The sequence below is a fragment of the Heptranchias perlo genome, chromosome 1, assembly GCF_035084215.1.
Source record: "Heptranchias perlo isolate sHepPer1 chromosome 1, sHepPer1.hap1, whole genome shotgun sequence".
Taxonomy (NCBI): Eukaryota; Metazoa; Chordata; class Chondrichthyes; order Hexanchiformes; family Hexanchidae; genus Heptranchias; species Heptranchias perlo.
The window spans coordinates 37,863,172-37,890,959 of record NC_090325.1 but is presented as its reverse complement, the minus strand read 5'-3'; the positions used below and the strand labels follow the sequence as shown (position 1 = coordinate 37,890,959).

The 27,788-nt window shown below is 41.0% G+C and overlaps 1 protein-coding gene across 2 annotated transcripts in view; it reads right to left on the bottom strand.

The window, feature by feature from the left end:
• The window catches only part of LOC137321425 (WD repeat-containing protein 7), a 644,210-nt gene that overhangs the window by 102,507 nt on the left and 513,915 nt on the right, over nucleotides 1–27,788 (bottom strand). For both annotated transcript variants that reach the window (XM_067983813.1, XM_067983820.1), the window contains 2 exons: nucleotides 15,867–15,984; nucleotides 5,134–5,283 (listed from right to left, as the gene is read on the bottom strand). In XM_067983813.1, the coding sequence (XP_067839914.1) occupies nucleotides 5,134–5,283; nucleotides 15,867–15,984 (268 nt within the window). The remainder of the gene's footprint in view (nucleotides 1–5,133; nucleotides 5,284–15,866; nucleotides 15,985–27,788) is intronic.

Genomic DNA, 27,788 nt, shown 5'->3' with positions numbered 1-27,788 from the left:
TCTTCCACCTCAACTCCACTTTCCTGCCTGATCCTCATATCCCTTGATTCCCCGAGAGTCCAAAAATCTATCGATCTCAGTCTTGAATGTACTCAACAACTCAGCATCCACAGCCCTCTGGAGTAGAGGATTCTAAAGATTCACAACCCCTGAGTGAAGAAATGCCTCTTCATCTCAATCTTAAATGGCCAACATGCTATTTGCCTTCCTAGCTGCTTGCTGTACCGGCACGCTAACTTTTTGTGTTTCTTGTACCAGGACACCCAAGTCTCTCTGGACACCAACATTTAATAATTTCTCACCATTTAAGAAATATTCTATTTTTCTATTCTTCCTACCAAAGTGAATAACCTCACATTTCCCCACATTATACTCCATCTGCCATCTTCTTGCCCACTCACTTAACCTGCCTATAGCCCTTTGCAGACTCTTTGTGTCCTCCTCACAGCTTACTTTCCTACCTAGCTTTGTATCATCAGCAAACTTAGATACACTACACTCGGTCCCTTCAGCTAAGTTATTAATATAGAATGTAAGTAGCTGAGGCCCAAGTACCGATCCTTGCAGTACCCCACTAGTTACAGCCTGCCAAACTGAAAATGACCCGTTTATCCCTACTCTGTTTTCCGTCCGTTAACCAATCTCTATCCATGCTATTATGTTACCCCCAACCCCATAAGCCCTTATCTTATGTTACAACCTTTTATGTGGCACCTTATTGAATGCCTTTTGAAAATCCAAATATACTACATCCACTAGTTCCCCTTTATCTACCCTGCTAGTTGCATCCTCAAAAAATTCTAATAAATTTGTCACACGATTTCCCTTTCATAAAACCATGTTGACTCTGCCTAATCATATTATGATGTTCTAAGTGCCCTGTTACCACATCATTAATAATGGATTCTAGCATTTTCCCAACGACTGATGTCAGGCTAACTGGCCTGTAATTCCCTGTTTTCTCTCTCCCTCCCTCCCTTACTATCATCCTGGTAAATCTTTTTGCACCTTCTCCAGCACCTCTATATCCTTTTTTATAATATGAAGATCAGAACTGTTCACAATACTCCTAGTGTGGTCCAACCAAGTCTCAGGATAAGGGGTCAGAGATTTAGGACTGAGGAATTTCTTCACTGAGAGGGTCGTGAATATTTGGAATTCTCTACCCCAGAGAGCTGTGGATGCACAATCGTTGAGTATATTCAAGGCTGAGATCGATAGATTTTTGGACTCTAAGGGAATCAAGGGATATAGGGATCAGGTGGGAAAGTGGAGTTGAGGTTGAAGATCAGCCATGATCTGATTGAATGGCGCAGCAGGCTCGAGGGGCCGTATAGCCCACTCCTGCTCCTATTTCTTATGTTTCTATACAAGTTTAACATAACTTCCCTGCTTTTCAATTCTATCTCTCTGGAAATGAACCCCAGTGCTTTGTTTGCTTTTTTTGTGGCCTTATTTACCTGCGTTGCTACTTTTAGTGATTTGTGTATCTGTAATCCCAGATCCCTCTCCTCCTCCACCCCATTTAGACTCTTACTTTCCAAGGAGTATGTGGCCTCCTTATTCTTCCTGACAAATGCCTTTGTCATCTCCAAACTCAATTACCCAACTCTATCCTTGCTGATCTCCTATCGTCCACCCTCAGTAAATTCCTTGTCCAATATTCTGCCACATAAGTCCTGCTCGCCCATCAGCCGCGTCCTTGTTGACCGACACTGGTTCCTTCTCTCCCAATGCCTCCAATTTAAAATCGTCGTCTTTATCTTTAAATCATACCATAGCTTCACCCCACCCTATATCTGGAACCCCCTTCAATCCCAATCTCTCTTTTCTTGGCTCAATGTCTGTGAAATGCCTTAGGATGTTATTTACATTATGCAAATGCAAGTTCTTGATGAAGAAAAAAAATAAAAATGCATCACCAATGTGTTTTGGAATCATTTGGAAGAAAGAGAAATTCTGTCATAGGACAAATGGCCAGTCAATCTGCAGTAAGAAAATCCAAACGTAGACTGGAAAAATGTGCACACCACATATGGTCAGACTGCACTGGCTGATAGCTGTGGTTCAAAATACAAACTTCAAGCTCAGGGCTTTTTCAGTAGTTGAGGCCTTTATATAAAAACAACTCAAATACATAAAGTACAACTTTATGGCTATGTTTAATCATATTACAGTGAAATATGTAATTATCCAATGTTTTTATTAAGGTCAAAACCTATTTTGGGTATCTAAACATCAAACCCTGCTCCAGACCCCAGACGATCATGAACAATTCAACAGGAGATCCACTAGTTTATAAAAATGAAATACAAAATAATTCCTCCTCCACCTTTTCTGTTCGGTATTGGAGCTACTTACATGCTTTTTTTCTTTATATGGACCACAGCATAGTTGCATAATCTGTTTTGCAAGTCTCCATGTTTGTCAAAGGAAAGGTGAAGAGATAGATGCAATAATGAGCTGATTCCAGTAGGGAAATAGGACTGAGTGATGAAGGTGGAAATCCACAATTTGAGTTTCCCCCAATGTTTTAGATCCATAATGTTGGGTGTTACATAAAGAAAAAGATTTCTAGTGTTCAAGTGTTCAGAAATAAACTGAGGAAACTAAATATCAGGACATTTTAAGAAAGGGTATAGTAGCCTAGTGGTTATGATACTGTACTAGCAAATCAGAGATCAAGGGCATGATTTTAGCATGGAAGCGGGAAGGGAGCAAGGGGGAAGATAATCGGACGCAAAACCCGCAAGTTAAGTTGGCGGGTCGCAATCTGCCAACTTAACTTCTGGGTTTATGTCCAATTATCAGGCTGATCGACAGGCTGATTGACCGGCTGTTTGACCCGCTAACTTAACTTCCGGGTTTTGCTTCCGATTATCAGACTGACTGACGGGCGAGCGGGCGGGCTGGCTGGCTGTCGGGCGGGAAGGCCGGGGACTGGAGAAGAGGGGGGATGGGATTGTGGGCCATGAAGGACATTGGGGGTGCGGGGGGTCTAATGCCAGAGGTGGACATCTGAGGTTGCAGAGATCGGAGGTCGGCTGCAGATCGGGAGAAGAGAACGGAGGTCGGGTGAAAAGGTCACAGATCGGGAGAAGAGACCGGCGGTCGGGTGAAGAGGTCATAGATTGGGAGAAGAGAGCGGAGGTCAGGTGAAGAGGTCACAGATCGGGAGAAGAGATCGGAGGTCGGGTGAAGAGGTCATAGATTGGGAGAAGAGATCGGAGGTCAGGTGAAGAGGTCACAGATCGGGAGAAGAGATCGGAGGTCGGGTGAAGAGGTCATAGATTGGGAGAAGAGATCAGAGGTCAGGTGAAGAGGTCACAGATCGGGAGAAGAGATCGGAGGTCGGGTGAAGAGGTCATAGATTGGGAGGAGAGATCGGAGGTCAGGTGAAGAGGTCACAGATTGGGAGAAGAGATCGGAGGTCGGGTGAAGAGGTCGGAGGTCGGGTGAAGAGGTCACAGATCGGGAGAAGAGATCGGAGGTCGGGTGAAGAGGTCACAGATCAGGAGAAGAGATCGGAGGTCAGGTGAAGAGTTGGAGCACCATCTGGGGGGGAGATCCACCATGGTGGGGGGGGGGGGGGGGGGGGAGGGTTTGCTCGTCATCGGCCAAACCTGGGGATCGGATCATGCCAGGTAGACTTCTTAGGCCTGGACGAAGCTCTCCTGCTCCTCCTGGCCTACCAACAGTGCAATAAAGGCACCCACCTCATGGATCTGGCCCTTCCTGCCTGCTTTCACCTGACGTGAATCAGAAGCGATGGGAAACCAGAGCAGGTAAGGTTAAATTCATATTACATTTGTAATGCACAAAAAATTAAGTGCCTCAACTATTTCAATGAGGTACATGGCCCTTTTAAGTACTGGCCCGCTGGCTTTAAGTGCCAGTGGGACTTCCAGGTTTCTGTTACATGCGCGCATCCAAAAGCACCTGAGTCAAACCCAAATGTGGGCGCGTTGGAGCCGAGATGGGGGTCCCGCTCTAAATATTTACTATTTTGACTGCCCACCCATCCCCAACCCAACTGTTCTTGGGGGTTATAAATACCCAGTGTTCAAATCGCACAAAGCAGATTGTAAAATTGAATTTTTTTAAATCTGGTAATTTGTGGGCTAGTACCAGAAAACGACCATTGATGATGTTGGATTGTTATAAAAATCCAAACAGCTCACTAATGTAACATGCCATCCCTACCTGATATGGCCTAAATGTGACTCCAGTTTAAAATTATGTGGTTAACTCTTAATGGCAATAAATACTGCTGCACCAGAGTTGCCCACATCCTAAGCACTTAAAACATGGGCATTTCAGGAATTCACTAAATACTAAACGGAAAGTTATTTGGTTATTTAGATCAGAACTAAACTTAGGAGAGGTATTGTTACTAGGGTTATAACATTCATATAAAATCAGAGTGGTGCAGCATTTTATATCCAGAAGGAATGACAACCAATGATTAAATATCATTGAGTATTTTTTTCAAAAAAATAGTTGCATCCCTTTGGAGACCAAGCATGATTTTTTTTTACATTAAAAACAATTTTATAATTTTGGTCACTGAAGTACCTCTCCCCAAACAGGCTACAAGCAAAAAGAATCCAATGGATCAGTATTAAATAGGAATATAAAGCCTACTTCCAACTTAGATGTCTGGTCTAAAATGTTATTGAGGGAGAACTTCCTCTTCTCTCACCCAAAGAACCTCCAATGACAGCAGGGATGCCTAGGTTAAGGACACCTTGTACTGCTGATTGGAAGCAACTCCTAAGAAGTCTGTGACTGAGGTCAGCTTATCATCCTGTCTGAAGGAAAACTGTGACACAAGATGAAATGAAGTTAAAAAGAACTAATAAAAAATAACTTCATTCAGAGGAAGGTAAAGTATATAAGCTTAAGAACATAAGAATTTTTAGGAATAGGAATAGACCATTAGGCCCAACAGGTTTGCCTTTTTCTTAATAGATCAATCTCATCTACTCAATCACTGAATTCCTTTTTCTCTCCAAAAATGCAACTACTTACATCTTTAACGCATTTATATTGCCTGCTTCACCTGATAAATTATTCTATCACCCTTGAAAATAGTTTCTATCAAACATCAAACTTCCTAGTTTCTCCACTTACTTCTACTAGAAGATCCACTACATCTGTGGCCATCTTTTCGATCAATATCTCAATCACTCGCAGAATTTCACTCTTTGCACGAGCCAAGATGCTGGTGTGCACATTTGGCTGGGACTGTGAATTGGCTGCCAAAGCTGTGTGCCTGTGGACCTACAAAAGAATCACATCATCAAATGTAAACAAGGGTTTAGAACGAAGAGAGGGTACTTCCTAGTTGATCTATTTTAAAAGGATTATTCGCCAAAGAATATATGTTTCACCATATCCTGACATGAAAGATTTTTCCCCCTAAATAAATGTGGTCATATAGATTTTATTTTAAAAGAACCATAAGCATTAATCTAAGTATCATCAAACGTTTTTATGAAAAATGTGTTGAAAACTATTGAAGGGAAAGTACATGTTTTTAGCAGATGTAAACTATAGGAGCTAAATACGTCAAACATTCTATGCAGACACAAATATGTTTTGATGCACAACTGTGCACTACAATGTAAAATCTTCAACACTGCAATACAGTTAAAGCATGCTTTAGAAAAACTGAGACATATTCAGTGCCATGCTTATTCAAAAAGAAATTCTTAATTTTTTGGTTATAATCTTTTTATTCTGGAAGGGGAAAAAACCTTTGGAACAATCGATTCTATTTTTTTTATTCGTTCATGGGATGTGGGCGTCGCTGGCGAGGCCGGCATTTATTGCCCATCCCTAATTGCCCTTGAGAAGGTGGTGGTGAGCCGCCTTCTTGAAACGCTGCAGTCCGATTCATAGTATCCTAGTATGTTACAACATAGGAGGCGGCCATTCGGCCCATCGTGCCTGTGCCAGCTCTTTGAAAGAGCTATCCAATTAGTCCCACTCACCTGCTCATTCCCCGTAGCCGTGTAAATGTTTTCCCTTCAAGTGTTTATCCAATTCCCTTTTGAAAGTTATTATTGAATCTGCTTTCCTCTCACCTCTCCTTTAAAATCCTTGTTCTCTACCACCCACCCAAGTACCATGCCAAGTTTCTCACTGAGATATCTTAACTGCTTTCCTCCCTCAGCCTCTGCACCGAGCGATTTCTCATCCTCAGTGACTTCAACCTCCAACTCTCCTCTGAGTTTACTGCCCTCCTATCCTCCCTTAATCTCTCCCTCCATATAAACACCCCTACCCACATTCACGGCCACCCACTAGACCTTGCCATCTCATGTGGCTTCTCTACTCCCATCATGTCAATTATGGATAAGGCCATCTCTGATCACTTCCTTGTATCCGTCTCCACCCAAATCCTCCTTCCCCCTCCCAATCCCACATCCTTCTGTGTTCGCTCCTGGAAAAAACTCTCCCCCAAGTCACTTACAACGGCAGTTTAAAATTCCCAACTGATTAGCCTTTGGCCCTCCATTCACCACAACATTTCTGCAGCTACCAATCTGCTCAATCACAACCTCACCTCCACCTTTGATGCCCTTGTCCCCATTAAAACCATTACTCTCTCTCATCCTGGTTGTTCCACCTGGTATGACCCTCATCTCCACTCCCTTAAGTCCAAGGGACGCAAACTTGAACGTTAACGGTGGACAACTGGTTTAGCCATTCATCGCCAGATTTGGCTGGACCACATAAAGCACTATCGGGTCCTTCTCTCCTCTGCCAAAACTGCTTGCTATTCCAGAATCATCCTGGAATGCAAAGATAACCCCCGGCTTCTCTTCTCCATTTCAAACCGTCTTCTTAAACTCCTCTCCCCTGCCTCCTCCACCCTCACCTCCAACAAAAAGTGCGAGGAGCTCATGGAATTCTTTGTCACTAAGATTGAGACCATCCGCTCAGCTGCCTCTGCCGCTTCCCTCCCTTCCCCTAGCCCACCAAGCCAAACTTCCCCCCTGCCCTAGCCCAGAACTTGCATCTTTCTCTAGTTTCTCTCCTACCTCCCCTCATACCCTCTCCAAGTTCATCTTGACCACGAGACCCACCTCCTGCTCCCTCAACCATATTCCCACCAAATTGCTAACCACCCAACTTTCCTTCCTGGCCCCCATGTTAGCTGATATTGTTAACAATTCCCTCTCCTCAGGTACTGTCCCCCTCCCATTTAAATCTGCCATTATCACCCCCCGCCTCAAAAAACCCACCCTTGACCTCTCTGTCCTTGCAAACTACCACCCCATCCTCTCCAAAGTCCTTGAACGTGTTGTCGCCTCCCAAATCCGTGCCGATCTTTCTCACAACTCCATGTTTGAATCCCTCCAATCAGGTTGCCGCCGCTACCACAGTATTGAAACAGCCCTTATTAAAGTTACAAATTACATCCTATGTGACTGTGATGATGGTAAACTATCTCTCTTCATCATTCTCGACCTATTGGCAGCCTTTGGCATGGATGACCACACCATCCTCTTCCAACGCCTCTCCTTCGTCGTCCAAACTAAATATTGGGAAGACCGAAGCCATTGTCTTCGGTCCCCATCACAAACTCTGTTCACTAGCTACCGACTCCATCCCTCTCCCTGCCCACTGTCTGAGGCTGAACCGGACCGTTTGCAACCTTGGCGTCCTATTTGACCCAGAGATGAACTTCCGACCACATATCCGCTCCATCACCAAGACCGCCTAGTTCCACCTCCGTAACATTGCGTGTCTCCGCCCCTGCCTCAGCTCATCTGCTGCCCATATCTTAACTTGCACCAAGTCCCGTTCACTCATTGCCCCTGTGCTCGCTGATCTACATTGGCTCCCAGTCCGGGAAACGCCTCGATTTTAAAATTCTTACCCTTGTTTTCAAATCCCTCCACGGCCTCACTCCACCCTATCTCTGTAACCTCCTCCAGCCCTACAACCCTCCGAGATCTCTGCACTCCTCCAATTCTGGCCTCTTGCACATCCCCAATTTTAATCGCTCCATCATTGGTGGCCGGGCCTTCGGCTGCCTAAGCCCTCAGCTCTGGAATTCTCTCCCTAAACCTCTCCACCTCTCTCTCCTCAAAACCTACTTCTTTGACCAAGCTTTTGATCACCTGTCCTAATATCTCCTTATGCAGTCAGTGTCAAATTTTGTTTGATAACGCTCCTGTGAAATGCATTGGGACGTTTTACTACGTTAAAGGCACTATATAAATGCAAGTTGTTGTTGTTGCTTCCACCACCCTTTCAGGCAGTGCATTCCGGATCATAACAACTCTCTGCATAGAAAAATCTTTCCACATGTCATCTCTGGTTCTTTTGCCAATCACCTTAAATCTGTGTCCTCTGGTTACCAACTCTTCTGCCACTGGAAACAGTTTCTCCTAATTTACCCTAGCAAAACCATACATGATTTTGAACACCTCTATCAAATCTCCCCTTAACCTTCTCTGTTCTGAGGAGAACAACTCCAGCTTCTCCAGTTTCTCCGCATAACTGAAGTCAGTCAGCCCTGGTACATTCTAGTAAATCTCTTCTGCATCTTCTCTAAGACCTTGACATCCTTTCTAAAGTGTGATGCCCAGAATTGAACACCGCACTCCAGCTGAGTCCTAACATGTGCTTTATAAAGGTTTAGCATCACTTCCTTGCCTTTGTACTCTATGCCTCTATTAATAATGCCCAGGGTCCCATATGCTTTTTTAACAGCCTTCTCAACTTGTCCTGCCACCATCACTTGTGCTTACACCCCCAGGTGTCTCTGTCCTGTACCTCCTTTAAAATTGTACCATTTGGTTTATATTGCCTCTCCTCATTCCTCCTACCAAAATGTATCACAACACACTTCTCTGCGTTAAATTTAATCTGCCATGTGTCTGCTCATTTCACCAGTCTGTCTATGCCCACCTGCATCCGTTACTATCCTCTACATTGTTTACTACATTGCCGAATTTCATGTTATCTGCAAATTTGAAGTTGTACCCTATATACCCAAGTCCAGGTCGTTAATATATATGAAAAAGAGCAGTGGTCCTAATACTGACCGCTGGGGAACACTGTTTACTTCCTCCAGTCTGAAAAACAATTGTTCACCATTACTTTCTGCTTTCTGTCCCTTAGCCAATTTTGTATCCACGCTGCCTTTAATCCCATGGGCTTTAATTTTGCTAACATGTCTATTATGTGATACTTCACCAAATGCCTTTTGAAAATCCATGTACACATCAACCACACTACCCTCATCAACCCTCTCTATTACTCCATCAAAGAACTCAATCAGGTTAGTAAAACACGATTTTCCTTTAACAAATCCATGTTGACTTTTATTTACTAGCCCATACTTTTCCAAGTGCCAATTAATTTTGTCCCGGATTATTGTCTCTAAAAGTTTCCCCACCACTGATGTTAGGCTGTCTGGCCTGTAATTGCCGGTTTTATCCCCCTCCCCTTTTTGAACAGGGGTGTAACATTTGCAATCCTCCAGTCCTCTGGCACCTTTTATTCTTGTAAAATTCAGAAAATGTCACTGCATTTTAAAAACAAAACTTCAATACAATGCTTCTTTTAAAATATAACCTTGATATATGGTGGAATCCTGTGGTTTTCTTAAAAACATATCAATAATAAGTACCTAAACCTGAAGCATTTAAAATAAGTTGCTTGAATCAAAACATATATAGTTACAAGATATTATGACACTGTCAAAGATGATCACCCCAGAAGGAAATGAAAGAAAGATTTGCATTTAAGTAGTGCCTTTCACTACCTCAAGACGTCCCAAAGCACTTTGTAGACCATGGAGTATTTTTGAAGTGTAGGCACTGTTGTAATATAGGAAAACCGGCAGCCAATTTGCACACAGCAAGGTCCCACAAACAGCTATGTGAAAATGACCAGATAATTATCCATGGGATCTTTTACATCCATCTGAGAGGGCAGATGGGCCCTTGGTTTAACGTCTGAAAGATGACACCTCTGACAGTGCAGCACTCCCTCAGTACTAAGTGGGACTTGAACCCACAACCTTCTAATTCAGAGGCGAGAGTGCTACCCACTGACACGACAGCTGACTACGACAGAAGATGCAAGTGAATTTGCTATGCAGAGGTTTAGATATTCATAAGGATACAAAAGGGAAGAGAGGAGGAAGGTCTTTTAGGTTCAGGCTAATTTAGAAATTATGGGAGCAGATTTGATGATGGAAGATACAAAACAAAATAGGCTAGCTTGAGTTAACAAGCAGATGATGGTGGAGTTAATAATAGCAGTCTGCTATTGGGCCCTGGGCAAAATGAAAACATATATAAGGGTATGTAATAATGGGCAAACAATCAACCCAAGATATACCGGGTATGTCTGAATGCAAGTGAGGCAGCAAAAACAGAGCTACTCGTGGATTTAGGCCACATTCCAGGACCTAATTACATAATCTCAGCTGACACTCCAGTGCAGTACTGCTGGAGGCACCATCCTTAAATCGAGGTGCCGTCTGCCCTCTCTAGCGGACGTAAAAGATCCCACAACACTATTCGAAGATGATCAGGGGAGCTCTCCCGGTCTCCTGGCCAACATTTATCCCTCAACCAATGTCAATAAATGATTTATTTGGCCATTTCTCTCATTGCCATATGTGGGACCTTGCTATGCACAAATTGGCTGCTGCATTTCCCTATCTGACAACAATGACTGTGCGACAGAAAAACAAGGCAGAACATCAGGCCAGGTGAGAAGATGTTGGCTAAGAAAAAGATTTTTAAAAAGGAGAGAGCGCCATGAAAGAGATGTAGACCCCGATTTTCAAATCAAATTGCAGGTGCGTTGGGGGCGGGGGAGCTGCGAAAATCGGGAAAATCCCGAGTGGGTGAGGAAGCCGGCCCCAACCCGCCGACTTCCGGGTTTCCCACAGACGTGCCTGTGTGCGCGCGCTTCCCGAATCTGGAAGTCCCGCCGGCTTTAATTGCTGGCGGGATGATAGTTAAAGAACCAAATGTACCTCATTGAGGTACTTACGGTACTTTATTTCTGACATAGTAGATAGTTAAAATGATTTTAAACTTACCAATGCCTTTCCCATGGCTTCCGATTCACGCCTGGTGAAACCAGGCGTGAAGGGCCGGATCAGGCAAAAATAAATAAAATAAATTAATTTAAAAAAAATTGCACAAAATTAAAAAACAAAATAAACCTACCTTTCCACCGATGTCCCACTCTTCCCCCCCTATGTCCCCCACAGTCCCCGACGTCTCCCTCTCTGATGTCTCCCTCTCTGCCTCCGACGTCTCTATCTCCCCATCTCCCCCTCTCCCACCCTGATCTTCAGCACCCTCCACTCTCTGTTCCAATGCCAGATGACATCTCTCTCTCTCTCTCTCTCTCTTTCTCTTTCTCTCCCTGCCCCCCCCCCCCCACCCCCGGCATTGCAGCTCCTGTCGGCAGCCTGCCTGTCAATCATGCTGGCTGCCGGGCGCGAAACCCGGAAACAACTTTAATCACCATCAATTACATCACGATCATGTCGGAAAAGGTAAGTTTTTTAAAAATTCGGGTTTGCCACGCGCACCTTCACCTCCCTCCCGCCTCCCCCGCCGCCATCCCACTACCATTTCAAAATTGGGCCCGTAATGTCAGACTGGAGGGCGGGGGGGGAGGGGGTGTTGAGTGGAGGCCAGTGTTTGAACCCCTGTTGATTCTGATCTAAATAACAACTTGATATCAAAACCAAATGTTAGCATGTCAAATATGCTATTAAAATAGGGAGAGCAGTAAAGATATAAGTTTAATGCAAAAGAGTTGAAGTTTTCAGATTGCTTATACAATTGGGCTGACAAATGGCAAATAAAATTTAATATTAAATTTGAAATATTACATACTGGTTGAAAAAATGTGTCATAAGTGTAAAATGAAAGGAACTGAATTAGCAGAGAGAGATTTAGAAAGGGACCTGGGAATAGCAATAGACTCATCACTTTTAATGTCTAGGGAAAATGGTGAATCAATTAGAAGAGTTAATAGAATGTTGGGATATAGTGGAATCCAGTTACCGTGATCGATTTGGACAGGTACTGAAATGATCACTATAATCGAATGATCACTAAATCAAAAGGTGGCCATTCCACGATACCATACAAGGCAGTTCTCAGCCCAAATTTTAAAGTGCCAGTGAGCAATGTTGTTGAACAGCTGAGCAGTGCTAACCTGCAATTTAAACAGCTGATCAGTATGCTGTGTAAAAGCCATGATGCGCTGCTTAGCCACCTTCTGCTACAGTTCTAAAGTACTGCAGGTGTGTTGAAGAGTAAGAGAGACTAAGCAGTACATTTTACTGGCCAGTTTGAATTGCTGGTCAGCACTGTTCAGTGTTCAATTACTCTGCTTACTGGCATTTAAAGCAACACTCTCTTCAGAATGCTGATTTTGGACTGAGAGCTGTCTTGCAGGACACAGTGGGATTGTCACCTTCCGGTTCTACATTAACAGCAATCAGTATAGCTTACTGCTAAGAAAGGTTTTGCCTGAGCATTGAGAACAATTAATGGCATTCAATGGGGAGAAGAGGTTGTGGGCTGAGAGTTAAGAACAATGAATGATGCTTATTTTAAATGAGGAATCTAGCATAAACCTGATCAGTACAGCCAATGGAAAATGAATATACCTAATACAAATTTGATTGTTATAGTCCCATGATCACTAAAAGGGAATTGCACTATGTACATCCAAAACAGAACTGTACAAGTCTTTAGCATTATGCTAAGGCTTATTAATGTATAGTCACACGATACTCATCTCCATTTTTTCCTGATTTTTTTTGTCCAGTTTTTGGTCATCCTCCTAAGAGTTGGGTTTAAAGGAAGGTCTTAAAGGAGGAGAGGTAGATGGAAGGGATTTATGGAGGGTGGGAATCCAGAGCGTGGGGACTAGATGTCTTTTTTATATTATTCATTCTCAGGATGCGGGCGTTGCAGGCAAGGCTGGCATTCATTGCCCATTTCTGGTTGCCCTGATAAGGTAGTGGTGGGCATTCTTGAACCGTTGATACTGGTTTCATACAACTTACTGGCTTGCTAGGCCACTTCAGAGGACAGTTAAGAGTCAACCACATTGGTGTGGAAATGGAGTCACATTTAGGCCGGACAGGTAATGACGACAGGTTTCCTTCCCAAAATGACATTAGTAAATCAGTTGCGTTTTTACGACAATCCAACAGCTTTTACTGATGGAAACTTTCTGTTTCCAGATTTTTTTTAAAAACTGAATTCAAATTCTCAAGCTGCCATAGTGGGATTTGAACTCGCATTCTCTGGATTATTAGTCCAGCCTCTAAATACTAGTCCAGTAACATAACCGTACCCAATGTAGGGGCAGGTGATGCACAAGAGGCCAGAGTCTGAGGAATGCAGAGTTCTGGGGGGATTGGCAGGTCTGGAGGAGGTCAGAGAGATAGGGAGGGGAAAAGCTATGAAGAGATTTAAATATGAGAATAAGAATTTTAAATTGGAAGCATTAGAGAATTGGGAGGCAATGTAGCTCAGCAAGGATATGAGTGATGGATGAAGGGGATTTAGTGCAGGATAGTGTACGGACAAATTTAGATGAAGTGAAGGATTTCAGAGGTTGCAAAACATCTGGTTGAAACTGAGACAGTGCCTGAAGAGGAGGATGGAATTGGTGGGTACGGCTACAGAGTTTTCGGCTTCATCTTCCCGATGATTAACTGGAGGAAATTGCAGCTCATCTGACTGGATGTCGGACAAACAGCTGACAGCACAGAGGCAGTGGGAGAAGTTGAGAGGGGTAGAGCTGCATGTCATCAACATACATGTGGACGCTCACTCCATGTCTTTGGATGATGTTGCCAAGGGGCAGCACAATGAGGAAGAGGAGAGGCCAAGGATAGATCCTTTGAGAACTCCAGAGATAACGATGTTAGGTGGGAAGAGAACCATTGCTGGAGATGCCTGGCTACAACTGGATAGGGAAGAGTAGAACCAAGAAAGGGCAATTCCAGTGAGCTGGACAACGAGGGAGAGGTGTTGGAGGAGGATGGTGTGGGGATCAACCGTGTCAAAGGCTGCAGAGAGGTTGAGGAGGAGTGAAAATGCACCAGTCACATGGGTTGTTATTTGTGACTTTGATTCAAAACAGATATGAATTTAAAAAATTCAAACCAACCTAGTGTCATTAATTCAAAATAACATGAAGGATGGGCTGCCAGCAAATAGTTCATGCAACCAAATTTAAACCTTCAGTCAAAATAATTGATCAGCATCTGGTAAGTTCAGAAAATAAGTTTTTATTCAAACCCACCTAAGGTCGACATTATGATATAGCTAGATGGGGTATTTACTGATAAATGGTTATTAGCTAATGATCGGTGAAGTGTTGTGAAATTTAAAAGGGTCTAAAGTTATCTTTTTTAAACAAAGGATGGAATATTCCTAATTCTAAAGAAATATTCAGTGTTTATTTCCTTGTACTCAAAAGAATCTTGTGTTTTATTTCCACAGTTTCCTTTTGTCACCTTTCCTACATGCAGAAATTTATGCACAGAACAACCATTAATGATCTGGACTTGGGTATAGAGGGTATAATTTCAAAGTTTGCAGATGACCCAAAACTCGGAAATGTAGGAAACAATGTGGAGGATAGTAACAGACTTCAGGAGGACATAAACTGGTGAAATAGGCAGACACATGGCAGATGAAATTTAACGCAGATTAGTGCGAAGTGATGCATTTTGGTAGGAAGAATGAGGAGAGGCAATTTAAACAAAATGGTACAATTTTCAAGGGGGTGCAGGAACAGAGAGACCCGAGGATGCACATACACAAATCTTTGAAGGTTGCAGGACAAGTTGAGAAGGCTGTTCAAAAAGCATATCCTGTGCTTTATTAATAGTCATACAGTGCTAAACCTTTAAAAAAACATTGGTTAGGCCTCAGCTGAAGTATTGTGTTCAATTCTGAGCACCACACTGCATTAGGAAGGATGTCAAGGCCCTAGAGAGGGTACAGAAGAGATTTACTAGAATGTTACCAGGGATGAGGGACTACAGTTATATGGAGAGATTGGAGAAGTTGGGGTTGTTCTCCTTAGAATAGAGAAGGTTAAGGGGAGATTTGATAGAGGTCTTCAAAATCATGAACGGTTTTGACAAGAGTAAATAAGGAGAAACTGGTCGGTAACCAGAGGATACAGATTGAAGGTGATCGGTAAAAAAGCTAGAAGCGATATGAGGAAACATTTTATTACGCAGTGAGTTGTAATGATCTGGAATGCACTGCCTGAAAGAGGGTGGAAGCAGATTCAATTGTAATTTTCAAAAGGGAAAATTAGCTAAATACTTGAAGGGAGAAATTTTACAGGTATGGGGAAAGAGCAGGGGAATGGGACTAATTGGATAGCTCTTTCAAAGAGTCAGCACAGGCACGATGGGCCGAATGGCCTCCTCCTGTGCTGTACCTACCATGATGCAATGAGGAGTCCATGTTTGTGCTCCTGCTTTGCTTTTCATGTGGTACTTGTTTTGTTTTCCTTACTCCAATCCATAAACACTAATGTAACATTCAGATCCAAGGTTTTTGTATCAAAATGATTTAGTTTCAAACTGCTTCTGGGTGGTTAAAATAATAAAAAGGGGCAAAAAAGGAACATGTACCCCTAAACTAAATATAAAGACTTTTTCTTTATATCAAACTGCTTCTAAAAAAAATGCAGGATAGGATTTAAAACATCTGACTTTAAACAACGCGTTTTTCCATGAAGCCTTGTCAGGTTTGCGACTGAAAACGGGGGTATAATTGCTGGTTAACAGTTGTAATTTGCTAGAACACAGCACAATGACTCACCTCACGTGCAATAGTGGTTATGAAGGCTGGTGGTCTGGCTGTGGCAATGAGTGAAAGAGCGTGACGTGCTGAGCGGGCGGAGTCAGCTGCTGGGCTGAGCGGCAACCCCATTGTAATGCTAAACAGGATCAAACAAGGGGGAAGAGAGAGAAAAAAAAACACATTGAAAGACACAGAGTGAAAAGATTACCAGCTTATAATGTCATTTCAAGGTCAATGGAATCATTCAAACAGTTTGAAAATAATGGACTGCAACAACGCGGTGTGATTTAGGATTCTGGGGGTCCAGTATCACCTACAAAGTCAAGTAATTATACGTATCAAAATACAGAGCATCTGTTTAACAAGTGAAAGGGGGATATTAACAAATTAATCCATTTGGTTGAGGAACATCCAGCTGAGTTCTTACCACCTGAAGATTCAAATGCTGTTTGGTTTTAAATAAAACACAAAATGCTGTAATTTTCTTAACAGTTTAAGAATAAAATTGGTCAATAGTAATCTTCCTCCAGGAAAATAAATGAACTTTTAACTGCTGCGTGTTGATGCAGTTAAAAAAAAAAACTCAAGTTGAAAATAAATTACTAGGGTTAACAAAAACTGTTACTCTGCCGTAACTTTTATTTCCCCTCTTCCAAACTGTCAAAAAAAGACTTGACAAAAATCTGATCAGAGTAATTTAAAATAACTCAAGCAGGTATAAAAACAGAAAATGTTTAAAATATCCAGCAGGTCGTTCAGCATCTGAAAATAGGAGAGACTGGTTTTGGGTGTAGAAAAGTTCAGCATCTCTTTTTAGATGCTAGCCACCTGCCATATTAGCATTTTCTGCTTTTATTTCAAATTTATAGTATTTTTTCTTTTTATTAGCACTGAAAGGGCTATAGGAGTTCATTATTTAATTGCTTATAAATTGAACAAAAAAACCTACTCAGATGTTGTTAATATCAGGTTAGGGATGAATTTGCAAAATTTTACTATGGCAGTATTATTCTGACTTTAAAGTGAAATTTTCAAGCCAACATTTATTCAAGGGCAGACTGCAGCCTAAAACTCTCTTCAGCTGGTAACCAATTCTGTTGTGCTTAAAAATTTTCAGGAACAAAAATATAATAAATGTAACTGTGCAGTAAAACCTACGCAAACAGAGAATATTCAATGGGGACATCACTCTGCGGAAACATAATTTAAAAATCCAACCCAGACAAGGTGGGATGGCTGCTTTCCATCTCTACCCGGCCCTTTCCTATCCTACCCCTCCCATTGCAGGGTACCCTATGGCTATACCAATGTGCACAATTATGTCAAAAAATTCACTTCATCAACATAAACCTTTGCAAATACCCAGCTACAAAAATGTACAACTATACCAATCAGTACAAAATTCTGAAAATAATTTAAATTACTGTACTGAAATGACAAATTATCATTTGTGTAATTCCACTCTGCAGTGATGATCACTGGTTATACTTGTCCCTTTCAGTTTCCTTCCAAAATTCTTTCAAGATGCATCACAAAAATCAGTTTTGAATTAATCTAGGATAAAACTTTTCAATTACTGTCAAGTTAGGAGATAATAAACAATGATGAATTATATTTTTGTAATTATTTGCATTGAGTAGGATCCTATATTTTTTTAGTGACTTGCTTTGGGAGGTTCAAAAACACTCACTCATTCATTTCTTTCTCCCTGACTCTTCTATTTATTGAAAACGATTTCAAGTGAGAACATGATAGTAAAGCAAACAAAACACCATATTCAAATGTAACTTCTCAAGATGCTTCAGTACACTGACTTTACATAATTTTTATTTAAAGTTCGCTGTGATACACAAAAATCATTGGCACTTTCTGTCTTGCATCAAAGAACTAGAAGATAGCACTTCTGGATCAACAGCATTTATTAAAAAATGCACTGAGGATTATATGTAAACTGTTTTCATTTTGGCATGGTCGTACAATTTAATGAATTGCACTTATCACAAAGTACACGCTGAAGCATTAAAGTCCATTTCCTTAAAATATCTAGCAAACATATTGGTGACTTGTAGTGAAAGAATTAAGCAAGGAGACGTCAAGAATCTAAGGAACAGGTTTTACATGTTCAGATGGGAACAGTCAGTCAAGACTAACCTCCTGCTATAATTTGTCCTATTATTAACAAACTGCTTGCAGCGCACTCAGGATGTCTCTACAAAGCTGCATGTCATCAGTTTGGTAGCATATGCTACAAACATTTTCAAAGCCTCTCACAACCTCCCACCATCCTCTTTTTTGTGAACGCAAAAAAGCATAAAATACTGCATAGCAGGGTTCTTCTTTGAACTTGGTAACAGGCGAAACACCAAAGCATGCTGCCTATTGTTGCAGCGTTCATCTGTTCAGAAAAAAATAACATCCCTCATTTTAAACGCCCAACAACCTAAAGGTTTTATCTATTGAAACGCAATATTAAAAAGGTGATGTTTGGCAAGGGAATAAAGTGTGCCCTCTATCAGACCTTGAAAGCTCTTAAAACAAATCCAAACAAACTCATTAAATAAAAACAGAAAATAATGGAAATGCACAGCAAGTTGATCAGCTTCTGAAAGGTAAGGTGGGTTAATTCTGATTCAAGTTTTGATGACCTCAATCATCAATCTATCTTTTTCAGATTTTTAAAAATATATTCGTTCATGGGATGTGGGCGTCGCTGGCGAGGCTGGCATTTATTGCCCATCCCTAATTGCCCTTGAGAAGGTGGTGGTGAGCTGCCTTCTTGAACCGCTGCAGTCCGTGCGGTGAAGATTCTCCCACTGCTGATGTATCTGCTGTGGATTTCCAGCACTTTGTGTTATTTCAAAATTTCCTGTATTCACTTTTTCACTAACATTTATAGTAAGAATGGCAGCACAGAAAGGGACAGTGATGTGTGTGGGACATGGGAGTTTCAAGTAGCAGACGTTGACTCTGACAAACTGCTGGGTCTCTACTGAAATTACTTGAGCTCAAGATATCAGAACTTGTATCCAGTTGTCTCCAATTTCACCTCATCAGGGAGGGAAGGAGGTTTTTAGAGCAATAGTTTTAGTGGGTAGTTACCTTGCTGAGAGAGATAGGGAGCTGGCAGTGGTAAAGGAAGGAGTGGTGACTTTCTACAGGTCAGGCAAACTAGAGCAGGAATGCCACAAGTAAATGATCACAAAGAAGTTTGAAGCACTGTCTTCTTGTGGGAATGGATTGTAATGGTACCAAAAAACATGAGCTGGCTCAGGGAGCGAGGTGTGTGTGGTGGGGGGTGATTAGCAATTCAGTTAGGAATGCAGTAGTAATAGGTGTCATTTTAAACTCAGAAGAAAGAAGGAAAACGAAAGCAATCAGCTAGAGCAGGTAGAGAAAAATAGAAGTGAATACACAAATAAAAGAAGAATTTAGCAAAAGGAATAGCATGCAGAAGACATATGAGTACAGGAGGAAAATTAAATTGACCAGTTATAAGCAGGAGACCATTAATGAAGATTAAGGGATATGGAATTAGGGGAACGGCTGCAAACTGGATTAAAATTGGTTAGAGGGGAGGAAACAGAATCAGAGTTAAGGATAGTTTCTCAAATAGTTGAAAGTGGGTAATGGTGTTCAATAGAGTTCTGTTCTGGGACCACTTCCGTCTACTGTGCACATCAATGATTTGGAGTTTTGGGCTGGAGGGTGTAGGTGTAAGAGATATGGTAAATAATTCTGAGATCCAAAAATGGCTGTAAGGGCATATTGTAGAATGGGCAAAAAAGCGTCAGATGGGTGACAAGGTTGTTAAGTGTGAGGTGGTATATTTGAGTAAAAATGTAACGTCATAATTACATTTTGAATGGGGTACGGTTGGGTGATGCAGAACAGCAGAGGGATTTGGGAGTTCAGGTTCACAAGACATTAAAAGTAGGATCTCAAGTGGATAAGGCCCTTGAAAAAAGCTAATGGAATACTCAGGTTTTATAGCAAGAGGTATACAATACAAAAGCCCAGATGTAATGATAATCCATATAAAATCTTAGTGAGACCCCACTTAGAGTATTGCGTACAGTTTAGAGGAAGGATTTGAGGCAATAGAGAGGGGGCCCTAGGATTCTGCCTGGTATGACCGTTTTCTTTAGATCAGATAAGATTATAGGGTGATTTGATAGAGATGTTTAAAATTATAAAGGGATGGGTAAAAAGATGTGGATGATGAACCTAAAATGAGGGAACCTACAAGATTAAATGAAAAAGAGTTAGGACAGAGAACAAGAGAAACTTTTTTTTTATATACAGAGGGTTGTGAGACTGGAATACACTACCAGAGATAGTGATTGAAGCAGAGATCATGTCAACATTTAAGAATAGGTTAGATAGGTGGTTGAAGGATAGGGAGATAAGGGGCTATGGGAATAAGGCGGTACATGGGTTTGTCTGGAGGATAAGCATCAAAACAGACTAATTGGGTCAAACGGCCAGTTTCTGTGTTGTAATTTCTATGTAATTCTAAGTAATCCTTACATAAATCCTTTAATGTCTTATCTTTAACAATGATTTATGTTTGTCTGAAAATGTGAGTTTTCATTGGTTGCAGTTGACTTAATTGGTTGTTAATGTAATACTATTATCCACAACATACTCAGTAGCTTCTTTTGTACCTGGTGGCTTCTTTATTTATGCCTTGCAACACACAACCTCAGTAACGTGTCTGAGAACTGGTTCAATCCAACTGTGTATTGTATTTATGGTGACCTGCTACAAAACATAATGATCCAGGTGTTTGTCTAACCTGGTCTGTAAAATATTGGTATACTTTAAGTGGCAGTACTGGACCAGTGCCATAGGAGGTTGTATGCACTGGAAATAAGACTTGTACGAGCAATAATGGTTCCACGTATTAAGTTATTTTTCTAACAATGCAAATTGACAAAGGTTCTAGATCATACCACACTTCAAGTTTTATGAGCCCGAAAAGGAAAGGGAAGTCCAGGGTGATCTTTCTTTCAAAGTACTCTGAAATTTTATAGAAGAAAATATTCAACTTATGAAAATCTTGTTAAAGATAAAAAAAACATGAATTTTCTTACTGCCACGGAGACCCTTAAGTTGGGTCTCCATACTTTACGGCTGTTCCAATAACAAGGAGTGTCACTGTGAACCTGAAGCAGCTCTAGCGCTCCTAGGTTAGGAAAGGGAAAATTGCTAGTCTTCCCAGTCCTGATTACTATCCAGTGAGCGTGGAAAGAGGAGTGACTTCAGTAGGGTCATGTATGACGTTCAACATCAGTGGAAGCATACACCAACAGAGGGTCAATGCTTTTGGGTGAGGAGAGGAGAAAACTGGTGAGGAAAAAAAGCAAAGGACTAATGTCAAAAGCTCTTGAGTCTTTTGCACTGCGCACATTTTTGAATTTGTTACTGCTGTACCCTGAATCAGTATTTACCAGTTCAACAGTCAATTTAGATAATGTTGGTATTGAAACAATTTTTTCTCGCTAGTATTAATCTGTTAAGGCCTATGTTTCTATTTTAAAATTATATAAAAAAGAAATGATGCATAAAAAAATTAAAATTTATAACTATTCTCCTTATAACTCTAAACTTTCATAAGTGTTACGTGGCAAAGGGAAAATGAAATAGCATTCCACTGAAAGTATTAGTCTCTTAAAATTTTAGGTACATTTTACCCTCAAATTATAGTTCCTTTGCTGATAGAACTATTAATAGAACTAGCTATCAGCACAGCTCATTCACACATTCTCACAATCTTATTGGATGTTTCTTAATTTCTATAACGAAAAAAGTGTAAAGAAATTTGAAAAAGAGACAATGACTTTTGTCCAAATTAATTTTGATTCTGCGTGGTTTCAATTGCCAATGGAACAAGAAAGTACCAAGCACTTCTAAAGTTAAAATGATCTAAATTAAAGCTTTTGCATCGCAAAAATTTCAATAAGCTCTAGTCCTAGAAGATCAAAGTGACATAAGTACGTTCTAAATCTGTTACCTTGTTCGATTATTACAATCTGCATTATTGACTGCGTGCAGTGCACCTGTTATTGCTAAAGTTTTCTTTCTCTAAGGTTGGCAATGCTTGACTCTTTCCAAAAAGCAACAAGCTGCCTTTCCCTTTATTAACAAAGCCCAGTAGTGGTAGTATGTGGGCAGGGATTAGTCCCTCCTGCAGCTGGGACAGCTGGACTGTATGTCATTTTCTGGGGGCAAGCAGAGTGTGATGGGATCAGCACTTGCAGCACTGACTCAAACGATGGCAGCTGCAGGCCTGTGCTGGAGCCAGTAGCCTTCCGGCGTCAGTAAGGTTAAATTCTTCCAATATACATTTTGAAACACAGGTGAATGAAACTAAAAATGCTCCAACATAACTCTAAATACATTTCTATAATGCCGTTCATCCCTCTATCACGTTTAAATGATAAGGTGTCAGCCTTGGCTCAGTGATAGCACTCTTGCCTCTAAGTCAGAAGATGGTGGGTTCAAGTCCCATTCCAGGGACTTGAGCACAATATCTACACTGACACTCCAGTGCAGTACTGAGAGAATGCTGCACAGTCGGAGGTGCCGTCTTTCGGATGAGACGTTAAACCTAGGCCCCGCCTTCCCTCTCAGGTGGGCGTAAAAGATCCCATATCACTATTTTGAAGAAGAGCAGGGCAGTTCTCCCTGGTGACCTGGCCAATATTTATCTCCCAACCTGGTCATTATCATAATGCTATTCATGGGACTTTGCTGTGCACAAATGGGCTGCCGCGTTTCCTACATTACAACAGTGACTATACTTCAAAAGTACTTCATTAGCTGTAAAGTGCTTTGGGATGTCCTGAGGTTGTGAAAGCCGCTATATAAATTAATGTCTTTCTTTTATTTAAATCACTTAAATCGTTTACCTGTGATATTGTACCACTATGGTCCTGCATGTTGATTATTGGATCAAATTTCCAAACATTACAAAACCTTTAAAATCAATTTAAAAGATCTGATTCAAAATACAAGTGTTTCTTTATATACCCACACACATGTATGCATATAAACATATACACATACATTATATATATATCTAATAGATTACATAATATTAAAATTATTAAAAATTAAAATTGGATTGAAGAGGTGAAGTATATATTCAAGGAACATACCAAGGTGGTCTAGTGGTTGCTGTTATATCATGCAGAGAGTGGTGTCACAATGGTCATTTCATGAGTCCTGCACATTTGGGGATGCATGCAGCAGTTGAAGTTGTACTGGAGGAGTCTGCCTGGGAAGTTCCTCTGGCTCCTAATTGGCAATGCAGCACAATTCGACAGCTTCATCCCCTAAACCCTTATCAAAATCAGTACAGAAACACAGTACCATTTTCAAGCTCAATTTGGTCAGCCACACCATGGTGGCACTGAACAGAGAAGAGACCATCAGACAAGCTTTGATGAGAAAGGGAGCAGATTTTTTTTTCTGGAGACTTGACATCTTGACTTGTGCCCACAAACTTGGAAAGTATGAAGGACAATCTCTCTGAGAGTCTGGGTCAGATTGTTGAAGGTTAATACCCCATCCTAGGACTAGGCTGTCACTGTAGTGCAGGACCGAGGGACTGCTGCATTGTTGGACGTCCTAGCCTTCGGATGAAACGCTAGAATGAGGCTCTATCTACTTGTTGAGGTGGATGTTAAAGATCTAATGGCACTATTTGAAGAAAAGCAGGGCTTATCCTGGTGTCTTGGCCAACATTCCTTCCTCAAACACCACCAAAAACAAATTAATTCACTATTCCTCTCACTGATGTTTGTGGGACCCTATCGTATGCAAAATAGCTGTTGTTTTTGCCTACATAACAGTTATTACACTTCTTTTGGCCATTCAAGCTTTCTCAAACACTTGAATATCTCAACATCTATGCTGGGTCAGTACGCTTTATATTTTTTTGCAGGGCTATTCCTTAAACCCTTAGTTCACCCTGATCGCAAACAAACTCCTGCTTCCAACTGTCAGTTTGAATTCAGCCATAAAAGGACACATGTCATGACATTCATGTTATAGGAGGCCACAAATTTAAGACAATCACAAAAAGAATTGAAGGGGTGATAAGATAAAAATTCTTTACACAGAGGGTGGTTGGATTGTGGAAGTAGAGACAATAAATAATTTACAAGAAGAATTAGATAGTTGCTTGAAAAAGAGGACTATTTAAAGGTTGCGGGGAGGGAGGAGCGTGGGATTAGACTACTTGTCTCATATGGAGAAAACCAACTGCACAAACGATCAATTGGCCTGTTTCTGCGTTCTAACATTCTATGATTCCACGTTAAAAAAAAGAACAGTCTCGGATTCTATTACAGGCCCTGTAATACTTCTTGCAAGAGTGGGGAAAAGCAAAGTTCTTAATGAAGTGTCCACACGCCTGAAATGGCAACTTGTCTGTACTCGCCTCAAATCCTACCTGACAAACTGAGTGTTTCCAGCATATTCTGTTTTTGTTTCAGATTTCCAACATCTGCATATTTTGCTTTCTCTTTATTATTTTATTTGGGCGTGCTTAGAAATCCAAATAGCACTAGTTCCTAATTCAAATATTCTTTTCATTAAAAGTTCATCTGATTCTCTTATTTCTCCCTTTCTCTACCCATTTCATGTTCTATTTAGCCCCAAACAAATGCATTTGAAAAAAAGGATAGTTTTTTTATGGAGACTAGGTGGAATATCATTTAAAAACACTCATTTGTCATTCATCTTATTTGCTGTTTGATTTTAGATTGTGTTTCATGTTTGCCTACATAACGACAGTGACATTTCAAAAAGTAACTCATTGAATGTGAAGCTCCTTGGCACACCCTGAAGACATGATAAGGAACTGTATAAATGCAAGTATAAAGTATGAATGAAAACTCAACCAGTTATTAAAAAAAATCATTCTTAATTTTAACCTAACTCTGTTTCAAACGTTGAACTGACTTATTGTGTATTTCCAACATTTTCTATTTTTAATTTCGAGATTTTCATCTCATTAAACTGAGAAATATTCAAAACCTTGGTTACAGAGGTTAAAAGCCCTGTGATATATCTCACTATCCTGCTACCATTTGTAATTTCTATGTAATTCTATCCCAGCTAGTTCTTTTTTAAGTTTTTAACTTTATATGTATTTCAACTTTGTTTTTGACTGATGCACGGTATTAAGACATATTAGACATAAAATCAGAAGTGACATCTATCAAAACAAAAAGCCATATCTCAGCATTTTAAAAATATTGTGAAATAATCCCTTCAAAATTACATCTAAAACCAAATATCAAAGAAAAAGTCATAATTCTTCTTTCTCCATTGTTAAATCAATGAAATCTTTGTTAATTGTATCCATGTGATTTATATCAATTAGTGTTAATTATTTTAAGGTGGTGCGTATGAATTGGGAACTCTCTTGTACCCTTTTATGTGAGAGCTTATCTAGGTGTGGGTTGCATTGATCTCTTTGAATAAAAGCTTGGAAGCAACTGAAGACCAGGCACTAGTATTCTATCCTTCACCATCTGGCTATCCAATTTATAACAATCTTGACATAGGTGCAACATTTTTGACAGTTATTACCTGTGTAAGAATACTAATTCTCCCCCCTACCCCACCATAATATAATCAGAGCTCACCAAACTATGGCCTGTGGGCCATGTCAAGCTTGAGAGCCTAGTCAATCTGGCCCATGATGCCTAGCAAATTAGTTCTATTTGTGCTTATATTTTTTACTTGCCAGTTTCTCTTGTTTGAAATTTATAGGCTGAAGATTTAGAATCATCTGTTCTTAATACTGTTGCCTCATTGGTGGATAAATCAAAATCAGAACTTCAAGATCTGTTAGTACCGCTTGACATATAAGCAAATTAAAAGTAACAATGATTTAAACTTTATATGTGGCTCACAATGCTCCATGGAATGCATCTAAGACAAAAAACTGGACACTCCTGACATATGCTAAGGCAGTCACAGCTACCAGTATTCACAGATGTTGATGAAGCTTGAATCCATTTTTTTTTTAACCAGATGCAGCCAATTCCCAGAGGTGATAATAATGTGGTGTCTTTCTCCTTTACTTTGTCATCTCACACAGCTCTCACAATACTGCACGTTAGCAAAGAAATATTATTTTTGTTTTTCTGTCCTGCATGTTGTCTCATGTTGAGGACACCATTTTGTTTTTTAGTTGTCTTTTCTACTTCCTCTTTATTCTTGCAGTCTCAAGAAAGACTTTTTATTTTTACTTAAAATTCAGCCTCTCCCTGACCCTTGTGTTTCACAATTGTAAACAATTTTACAACACCAAGTTATAGTCCAGCAATTTTATTTTAAATTCACAAGCTTTCGGAGGCTTCCCCCTTCGTCAGGTGAACGATGTGAAATCGATGTGAAATCACCTGACGAAGGGGGAAGCCTCCGAAAGCTTGTGAATTTAAAATAAAATTGCTGGACTATAACTTGGTGTTGTAAAATTGTTTACAATTGTCAACCCCAGTCCATCACCGGCATCTCCACATCTTGTGTTTCACAGCATTATCCTCCTCAGTGCAATTTTATAATATTTTAATTTCCATCATCGTTTTTCCAACCTTACTCCTCATCAGTCAATATCTCTTTCCATCTCCACGTAAAAATGTACTCAGGACATAACAGGCAATTTTGCAGATAAATTGAACTTACATGTGTGATGGTGTCAGGGTTTAGTGCACAAATCAACTGGATTTCAAGAGGTCTGCTGCTAAAACCCAAGGCTGAAAATCTAAAAATTTTAGAACTGGCAATTGGGAGTTTATCAACCCTGGGCAATTTGGAGATTGTTAACTGTGACATTTTTGTGAATGAGCTACAAACTCCTTCCCTAGTCTGAAGTGACCGTATACAAATTAACTGTAATTTTACTGTTCATCAGCTGCTGCATTTATTGGGCTGGATTTTCCTCAGTGAGGCAGAGTAGCAGTGACCTCGACCCATTTTCCTGAGATGCGGTCAGTAGTTACGCAGGACAGACTCCCAGCCATCAACAGAGCGCCCGCCAGGGCCAAAAAGCAAAATGAAATTGTGCTGCAGCAGGGATGCTGCTGCACCGGAAGGCATGGCAAGGGACCATGAAGGGGTAGGGGATCCCTAAGGAAGAAGCTGCAGATTAAGTGCTGAGGGCCAAATTGGAAGATGAGGAAGCATCTACTAGGTCCTCTCCGGTCCATCATTTGAAAACATTGAAGCCTTTACCACCAGTTCCTCAGGCCTACCGCTACCTTCCACCAGCTGGTCCCAAGGGAGGGAAATAGGATGGGAAGCAGGATTGCCCGCCTGCTGGCATTTACAAGTGGCATGCAGGAAAGGGCTAGTTGGTGGCAGTCCTCGTGAGGGTGGGATAGGGAGGAAATCCTGGTCATTGCGGGGAGGTGGCGTTAGGCCTCGCCACTCTATTTTACCACAGTGTCTGCATCTATCTCACCCAATTCAGCTCAGTATAACCCTTCAATGGTCTTGAATCAGTTGGTCGCAGAAACATAGAAAATTTACGGCACAGAAGGTGGCCATTCAGCCCATCATGTCTGTGCTGGTCGAAAGAGAGCTGCCCAGCCAAATTGCACTTTCCAGCACTTGGTCCATAGCCTTGTAGGTTATGGCACTTCAAGTGCATATCCAAGTACTTTTTAAATGTGATGAGGGTTTCTGCTGCTACCATCCTTTCAGGTAGTGAATTCCAGACCCCTACCACCCTTAGGGTGAAAAAAAGTTTCCTCAGCTCCCTTCTAACCCTTCTACCAATTACTTTAAATCTATGCCCCCTGGTTATTGACATCTCTGCTAAGGGAAACAGGTCCTTTCTATCCACTCTACCTAGGCCCCTCATAATTTTATACACCTCAATTAAATCTCCCCTCAGCCTCCTCTGTTCCAAAGAAAAGA